Below are 9,000 nucleotides of genomic sequence, written 5' to 3'. Positions count from 1 at the left end.
CAGATTCCAGATCGATCAGCCACCGGCGTACCTCGACGGACCACCGCACGCATCCCCCCCTGTTCGTGCTCCCTGCGCTGCGCACCGCTGCGGCCAGCGCACACTCACCCTCTTCCCCTCTCACGCTCACCTCGACGGCTGGCGTACGCTGGTTAAGTTACATCTCTCGTCGCCGGCGGTGGACGCTGCGCGAACCGTACTCGCCTCCCTCTCCGCCCCAGCGCTCACTCGCACGACGAAACGCGCGGACTTGCCTCCGCGTCGCTCCGTTCGCGACCCTGGCAGGCAACGCCGACGGCCAGCGACGACAAACGACGAATCCCTAGCGCCCGCCCTCCGTCGTGCCCCTGCTTCCACCCCACTCCGCGCGCCCTCCTTCATCTGCACCACTCCGTCCGCGACCCTGCGTGCGCCGGTGAGCAGTGCCGCCGAGAGGACGACCTCCGCAGCGGCGCGGAGGTGAGTTTTCTCCCCTATCACTTGGAATCACTTGTGTGGTTTATTTTTCCCGGGCACCTCTCCAGTTTGGTAACCCTAGAACGGATGTCTCGGACTGAGGAGGGGTTTGTGAGATGTTAACATATTCTTGCTTCCTTTTGTGTATGCAAATAAATGATTGTTGTTTCATTGCGCCAATCATTTGTGTAGCTTTTTATTGAGTTTAGTTGTGGCGAAATTCTGTCGAAATTTCTAGAAATCATGGCAGATTGGCCAAAATCTCCCAAGTTAAGATTTTGGCCAAATTTTGGAACTGCCCACAAAACTTGATTTTTTTTAACATAAAAGCAGCATGTTCTTCTGAGTTTATCGTGAATGAATAAAGGAAATTCGAGGTGTTACAAGAAAAAAGAAAACAGTGTGCTGTTCCAATTTCAGCTCATTTTATGCTAGTGGAAGATAATTTTCAATCTAAAGTCTCTGTCCATTCATATTCAGATTCCGATCAAAATTTCACACTGCGCAGAAAAATCTGAAAAAGCTACTACATACTACATTCAAATATATATTCATGTGAGTGTGCTGTTCAAATTTCAGCCAATTTGGAGTTACAGTTGAAGAGAAACTAGCTCAGCCGTCACAATGAATGAGAGTAGAGAGAGGGCAGTGTCAACAAGGTCATTGGAGGTGTGAGATCAGATTATCGAGAAACCTGTTAAAACTGAAATAGGGCATTTTATCAAATGGGCAAAGTAAAGTGGGGTATTTCATCCATGTCAAAGTAAATAAGCCTTCTAGGCAAGTGGCAGAGTAAGGTGGGTCATTTTAGCAAATATCCAATACTTGTTCGCCCAGCACACTGTTTCTATCATTATGGAGCCGCTGCCGCCTGCCGGGGCAGCACAGACCTGCTACACCAAGCATTGTTTTGGGTCCTCTCCCCGTAAAATTCTAGCTTTATGGGAGGAGCAACTGTTGCCCTTATAAGTCGTGATTTGTCTCCCACAACCAACGTAGGACTAAACCCAACAGCAGCCGCTGCGCCAGATCTTGAATCCGCCACCTGTGAGGACCGTCGAGTGCCACCTCTCCGAATCAGTGGCTGCTGCATCGAAATCTTTTCTCTAGTGCTCCATGACAGCCAGGCAGCCAACCGCAAGAGAAGGCTCCTCTGCAGCAATATGGAACACCTGTGGGGTATGGTTTCAGTTCCAGCAACGCCCACCTACATCGTCAGTTTATAATTAGCTGCCGAGCCCATCAAGGGATCACCTCATCTGTTATGACCGGCATATTAGGGGCTTAGTCCAATTAATTGTGGCCCAGTTTATCTTATCGTTATTAGGGGCTTAGCCCAATTATCTTATTAGGAGGATTATATAAACTCGTGTAAGGACCCGTTTTGGGATTAAGCAAGAAGCAATCATATTTGCTCGGCTTCCTTAGGGAACTGGGAGACCTAACCCTAGCCGCCGCCCTGTTCTCATTCTCTCGCACGCGCTCGCAACGACGGCGCCTCAGCGCCGGCGTCCACACCTTCCTCCACGCCATCCCTCCTTCCACCCCTACAACCTGAGACCACACCCTGGTAGGGATCCAGTTCCTACCAATTTGGTATCAGATAGCTTCGGTGCGATCATGTCCTCGCCGCCGCCTACCCCGACCCTCCCGCCGCCGACCGCGACGACCGCACCGATGGCCACCACGGCCAGCGCTCCGCTCTTGCTGGTGCCGGTCACCTCCGCCGCGCCCGTCCCCGTCGTCTTTACCCCGGAGGAGATGACGGCTGCCATCCAGGATCTCACCCAGGCGGTCACGGGCATCTACACGTTCCTTGCGAGATCCTATGGGCCGCAGCTGCCTATGCCCTTCGCCACCGCCCCGCCGTCGTGGCAGCCGCCATCCTCAGCGACCCCTGTCGCCGCCGCCATGCAGCAGTTGCCGTGGCAGCCGCCACCAGCGACGAACCCCGGCGCCTCCACCATGCAGCAGGGGCCCTGGGCATCCCGACGACGGGCTCGGGGGTGCCCATCCACCAGGTTCGGTTTCCCCCATCGCCGTCTCCGTTACTGGCCTGGCTTGCTGGGTCCCTTGAGCTGGTCTACACGACGGCCTTGGTCGGGCCGCACGTGCTGCCCCCGCCGGCAACGCACCCGGCCATGCAGTTTGGCGGGTCCTTGGGCTCCGCCGAGCCCTTCGCCAGCGTCGACGGCCCCCTGTTCCAGGGCGACACCCTGATGCCCGCCTACTCGGCCCCGTCATCCTCGCTGCTCCGTGCTGACGAGGCGCACCCGCCCGTCGTCCACGTCCAGACACCGCCGAGGTTCTCCAAGCTAGAGTCCACGACCTACGACGACACCGTCGACTCCCTGAATTGGCTCAACCAATGCGACCAATTTTTCAGGGGACAGCTCACGCTCGCGTCCGACCACATCTCTGAGGAGCCGCGCAGACGTGGTACTAAGCCCTCGAACAGGACGAGGGCGGCATGCCACCATGGGAGCGCTTCCGCGATTTGTGCCTCTTGTGCTTCGGTCCGCTTATACGCGGGAGCCGTCTGGCGGAGCTTGGCCGTCTTCCGTTCCTCACCTCGGTGGAAGACTTCGCCGACCGCTTCCAGGCACTGGCGTGCCACGCCCCCGGCGTTTCGGCTCGTCAGCAGGCTGAGCTCTTCGTCGGCGGCCTACCGGACCACATCTGCGTGGACGTGGAGATGCGCGAGCCACAGGCTAGACGGCCATGTACTACGCCCGCGCGTTCGAGCGTCGCGCGGCGGCCATCCAACAGGCGCCACCGCCCCGGGCCACCACCCTGGCTGGAAGTTCCCACACATAGTCGGCCTGCCCAGGCTTCCGCGGCGCCCCTCGCTGCGGCTGCGGCACGCCCGTTTCGCCGGCTCACCCCGGCCGAGCAACTCGAGCCTCGCCGCCAAGGGTTGTGGTTCAACTGCGACGAGCCCTACGTACCAGGCCACATCTGCCCACGACTCTTCTACCTGGAGGCTGCAGACTACGTTGAGGAGGACCCCGCCGCCGCCGGGCTCGGCGACCAGCCCGCCCCAGTTGACGCGGAGGTTTTTGGCGACCGTTGATCTTCCCGCCTTCCAGCTCGAGGATGAGCTGTTTGTGCAGGCGGGGAGAGATGTTATGACCGGCATATTAGGGGCTTAGCCCAGTTAGTTGTGGCCCAATTTATCTTATCGTTATTAGGGGCTTAGCCCAATTGTCTTATTAGGAGGATTATATAAACTCGTGTAAGGACCCGTTTTGGGATTAAGCAAGAAGCAATCATATTTTCTCGGCTTCCTTAGGGAGCCGGGAGACCTAACCCTAGCCGCCGCCCCTGCTCTCTCTCTCTCTCTCTCTCGCGCGCGCGCACGCAACGACGGTGCCCCAGCGCCGGCGACCACGCCTTCCTCCACGTCATCCCTCCTTCCATCCCTAGAACCTGAGACCACGCCCTGGTAGGGATCTGGTTCCTACCATCATCTGCTTCCCTCCTTTGTCTTTGGTCCTACCAGATGTGATTGGTTGCTTGTTCACGAGTCACGAGGTGCTGGCCTTTTGTATTTATTTCACAATTTGGTGAGTACTGGGTATTGAGCGACCTCAAATTTATGTGAAAGAAGATGTATAAATTTCAAAGTTGAATGTGAGTATATAACAACCCAACGTGATTTTGAATTGGGTTGTGGTTTCATTGCCTTGTAGAGATTTTGTTGGCAATCAAACAAAAAATGCATTTTATTGGTCAACTTTTTATAGTTAACTCTGTTCCAAAGTTGATGTCTGCATTTAATTGTCATTTTGTTGTGATGCTACTTCATTGGTTGTTATTTTTTTATTGGGGTAATATATTAATACCAAGATGATACCAAGTACACCCATGCACACAACCAAATATTAAAAAAGAAAAAAGACATAACCTCGCCGAAGCAATCAACGGCTTGCAACAGCAAAGCATTGACATCAATCAACGCTTGATTGGTTGTTAAAGCCACAGAAAGTTCAATCTAGGATACTTGATGGGTTTGATTTTTCAAAAGGTGCTGCAAGCTGTTTGTAACCATATCCATCATTTTCCAAAAGTATAATTATTCATCTAACGGACATGCAAATGTTCACTTATGATCGTTTAGTTTAGTTTGTTAGATGCGTGTTTGACTCTCACCCCACCACCTTGGGGCTTTGGTTTAGATTTTATGCAGACAGATTTGATTTTGGATTGGGTAATGGCCCTTGTCTGTGCTGTTGAGTTGGACCACCTAAATTGGAATTCGATAATCATCTGTCTGGAGCTCCATTGCTGCAGCCACTAGGTACTGCAGCTGGAGCAGCAGTTTTTTCTTAAACATTCTAGTTCAGATTAGGTTTGTGCTACCCTTGGCTAAGCGTATATTTGGACGGAGATCTCACGTTGAGGTGGTAAAATCGATGACCAGCAAGAAGTGAGCCCAACGCAGTGTAATTTCTTAGTTGGATTTACTGCTGGTTTGTCAGTTTGTCCAATTGAATGTTTCTTGCTTGATTCCGTTTTCATTGTAAGTCTCGTATTTAACAAGTTATTGCTTCATTAGTAGCAGCATGATAAATCCGCTGAATTGATCTATTCAGATAATAAAGATGGACGAGGTCACACAAGCCGTTGAAAACCTGAAAAGTGAATGGAGCCAAGCAGTTGCACAGCTTGAGGTGTGCATTGCTGCAATTGAATTCTGTGGGAAGATGGGGAAAGGGACAGAAGAAGCAATGTCTCTTCCTAGGTTGAACGGTTCTGCACAGGATGCACTGCAATTGCTGAATGCACTGCAATGCAGGCTTGATCTTCTGGCAGAGCAGCTACCCACTTTTGAAGAAGTTCAGTCTGGACAGGCAACCTTAGGATCATGGAAGGAACAGTATCAGCGGTATTCTGTTCTTAGAGCTCTTTTTATTTGCTTTGTATCTTTAGTTTTTGTATACATCTGACTTTTTGTTTTCAGGCTGCGTGCGACCCTGAGGAGTGCTAACTTACAAGCAAAAGTGAACATTGGAAAAGCTGCTCAAGAAGAGGTGTGTGATTTTTTTTTCAGAGTATGCTCCATTAAATTGATATACTCCCTCCGTCCCATAATATAAGTCATTTTTGCAAGCTATGTTAGCTTGCAAAAACGTCTTATAGGAGGAAGTACTTTATTACCTGAGCAATACTAGCTTGCCTGTAATTTTAAGGTGCTCTCACATTCTAATTTTGCTCTCTCTAGAGGGAGCTTCTTCTGGGAGGTGGAGAAGAGTCCACTATTCGGAGGCGTAATCTCCAGTAAGTTGATCAAATGAGGTCTTTGTATTGTTGGTATATTTTTGAAATATTTGAGACGTTAGCTGTAGAATGCGTTTGATGATCTGTTCAGTTTCACGGGAATTTATAGCAAGTGTAGAATTCGTGAAGGCCTGCAAAGGCTGTGAATTTTCAGTTCTAACGGAACAGGTCTACTTTCGTCACTCGGACTATTGAGAAAGTCTATTTAACTCCTTGAATTATGGAACTGGTTATTTAACTCTCTCAGATGGCCATTAGTGGTTTGGATTAGTGGTTCTGCTGACATGGAGGTGGTTTTGCCACACTGGCAACTTATATGATGGAATATTTGTCATGGTGACATCCAGTCAATAATCAGCAGCAAATAAAAAAAATGTACCTCTTCTCTTCTTCTCCTTCATCCTATTCTGTTCACTTGCCCGCCCCATCGCCGGCAGAACTCCCATGAATGTCATGCTCAGTTAAACTGCAGGGAGCAACAGTAACTGTATGAGAAAACTCAAGATTTTGGTAGGATTTATGCCGCCCCAAGCACATGTCTTGCCTAGAAGAATGCAGATATACTATTCCATTTTATTGAGAAATTCTGTAATTGATGACATCTTTTTTGAAGGTGGATACGTCAGTTAACCATGATAAATGACGGAGAATCTGAAGTAACTGAATCCAAACAAGAATTATTGAAATAGGCTCATGCTAAAAAAGAACATATATAAAATGGTAAAATACACAAATTTGCCAATGACTCCTGTGCTTGAGGAAGAGCTTGGCTGCTAAAGGGATCAACAAGCTTGTTCGCAAAGTAGGCGCAACCAGACAGGTGTGATGGTTGGCTTCTACAGTGAGTGTTGCAAGGTTGGAAGTTGGAGTCATTGAGACAGTCGGTGTGCATAGGGTGTGACAGGCAGCTGGCATGTTGGGAATGTGTCGACATAGCAGCAGCAGCAGCCACTGCCACGCATAGTTAATCAATCATGATCTCACCTCCTTTCTATGCAGACAGTGTGGTACTCACTGGGGATGCTTGGAGATTGGCAGTGATGTGTGCAGTGATGGAGGGTTATATCCCTATGGGTGACTGGCATGGTGATGTTCACCACCATATGGAGAGAACAGGGATAAAGATAACTTTCCTTGAACTATGAAATGTGGTCAAGAAATTAGAAATCGTTGTGTTGATGTAACTCATTTATATGACCTCAAAATGTTGCACCAATTAAAGAATCGCCTGCTATATTTGTTATTTCATTCTGTAATTTCTGTTTATACAATGAACATGAACCTTCTAAATGATGTAGGACAAAGGCTGGGATGACATCCGCTGCAGAAAGTATTACTGAGAGCCTCCGTAGGTCTCGGCAGTTGATGGTTCAGGTTAGCACGCCTCCGTAGGAGTATCTCATATGCTAATGATTTTCTGGTCGTAAGTTCAGAAGTAATTTATTACAGATGTTTTGACAGGAAGTGGAAAGAAGTGCTAATACCTTGTCAACTTTTGGTAAGTTTTCCTGTGATTAAGCCTGTGCCCGATGCTCGCTTGTAAGGATCTGTACATTTAAGCGTATGAGGAACCTGATGATAATTACTCACTCACTCATCCTGAGAAAGGATCTTGGCTATGAACAGAAATGGATCACTAGCTTGTGCAGCAAATTGAATGAAACTTTCGTCCGAAGTAAACATTTAAGTCTGGTGTTCATTTACTGTTATGGAAAACTTGGAGTACTAAGGAACCATGGCAGTCATGTGCTTCAAGTTTTCCTTATGAATAACTAATCCTTTTCTGCCATTTTAACACATTTCCAGACCTATCAAGGTCAAGTTGCTAGCTAATTTTAATCTTTTTATGCAGATGAATCGACAAGTGTTCTCCGAAAGGCTGAAGGTGAGTATCAAGGGCACCGCTCTTTGCTGATGCGCACCCGTGGTATGCTCTCCACGATGCAACTACAAGATGTTCTCGATAGGTATGTAGCATCAATCTTTTGTAGAACTCAGAACCAACCTTATTACCAGTCGTTTACAATGTGGTCGTACAGTCTTCGTTCTGGCCTTTTATAGTCAAACAAAAAGAAGTGGAACAAATGGGTTTAACTCCTGTCGCGCTAAGCATTTGGCTTCCATCTGCAGGACAAGTTTCTGCTTTTGTAACAACAATACTGCCTGGGCCATGCCAGTTTCTAACTATTATCTGTTCCAGGATCATCCTGACCATTGGGTTCCTCGTATTCTCCTTGGCGGTTCTCTATGTTGTCTCAAGACGTATTGGCCTGTTGACACTGCAAAGGAAGCTAGCTGATGCTATCAGATCAGGCTCAGTATCAGCTGGAAACATCTTGGCTAAAGTGCAGGAGGGACCTGCCCCAACAAATGCTCCTTATGATGAACTGTGATTTTACTTCCATCCATTGTTTATACATGAGCTTACATCCAGAGGCAAGCTTACCTTTAAGAGTTCTTATTTCTTATTAGTACATGTTGTCTAAAGTAACGTTTGCCCAAAAAGGCTATACTGGTGCTTTAACCTGCTGTTAGACTTGAGTTGAAATCGGAGTATGCTTTATGTTTCTTCCATCAAGCCTCAAAACTCTGTACAGTTATAATGCATTCTCTCTCTCTCTATCTATCTACATTACCTTGGGAGTATTAGTATTATGGGAAAGGAAAACGTTTCGAGCCGGCGGACCGGCTGAAGCTTGCGCCGGTCGCCTGCGTGCCTGCTACACACGCGCACTGCCTACGGGCCCGATGCACCGTTTCACCACGCGCGAGCACTGCTGCCTTATCTATCCTCTTTGTTTTCCTCGCCACTCTCTCTCTCTCCCTCCCTCTCTCTCTACATTACCTTGGGAGTATTAGTATTATGGGAAAGGAACTCTCTCTCTCTCTCCCTTTCTCCCTCTCTCTCTACATTACCTTGGGAGTATTTTTTTTGAGCATCAGTACAGACACAAGCGCTCATATACACGCACATACACACTAGTGCAGAACCGGGCAATAGCACCGGTTCGTAAGGCCCTTTAGTGCCGGTTTGGTAACCGACGCTAAAATATAGGCACTAAAGGCCCCCCCTTTAGTACCGGTTCAACACGAACCGGTGCTAAAGGGCAACCACGTGGCACGAGCCAGCTTGGGGGGCAGGGAGTCCTTTAGTACCGGTTGGTGTCACCAACCGGTATAAAAATGTTGGGGGTTTTGGGTTTATGATTTCTTTTTCATTTAATTTTATGTTTTCCATTTAATTCTTTTTCGTTTGCTGGTATT

At 48.6% G+C, this 9,000-nt stretch overlaps 1 protein-coding gene across 2 annotated transcripts; it reads left to right on the top strand.

Moving 5' to 3' along the window:
• The first annotated feature begins 314 nt into the window (after window positions 1-314).
• On the top strand, window positions 315-8,308 carry LOC119267537. Of its 2 annotated transcripts, none has more exons than XM_037548936.1 (8): window positions 315-459; window positions 5,052-5,344; window positions 5,420-5,489; window positions 5,681-5,736; window positions 7,035-7,110; window positions 7,198-7,234; window positions 7,589-7,703; window positions 7,937-8,308. In XM_037548936.1, exons 2-8 carry the CDS (start codon window positions 5,061-5,063, stop codon window positions 8,127-8,129), a joined length of 831 nt encoding a protein of 276 aa, XP_037404833.1. In that variant the 5' UTR covers window positions 315-459; window positions 5,052-5,060; the 3' UTR covers window positions 8,130-8,308. The 2 variants fall into 2 exon arrangements, with proteins under 2 accessions (XP_037404833.1, XP_037404832.1); XM_037548935.1 differs by lacking the exon at window positions 315-459 and adding an exon at window positions 4,686-4,756.
• The last annotated feature ends 692 nt before the right edge of the window (window positions 8,309-9,000 follow it).

Source organism: Triticum dicoccoides, chromosome 3A (assembly GCF_002162155.2).
Source record: "Triticum dicoccoides isolate Atlit2015 ecotype Zavitan chromosome 3A, WEW_v2.0, whole genome shotgun sequence".
NCBI lineage: Eukaryota > Viridiplantae > Streptophyta > Magnoliopsida > Poales > Poaceae > Triticum > Triticum dicoccoides.
This window is presented reverse-complemented; position numbering and strand designations above follow the sequence as displayed.

Coding starts and splice junctions, on each gene's coding strand:
- LOC119267537 (XM_037548936.1), top strand. CDS start 5,061: ATGGACGAGGTCACACAAGCCGTTGAAAACCTGAAAAGTGAATGGAGC. Junction 5,345..5,419: donor TGGAAGGAACAGTATCAGCG/GTATTCTGTTCT, acceptor TTTTGTTTTCAG/GCTGCGTGCGACCCTGAGGA. Junction 7,111..7,197: donor CTCGGCAGTTGATGGTTCAG/GTTAGCACGCCT, acceptor ATGTTTTGACAG/GAAGTGGAAAGAAGTGCTAA.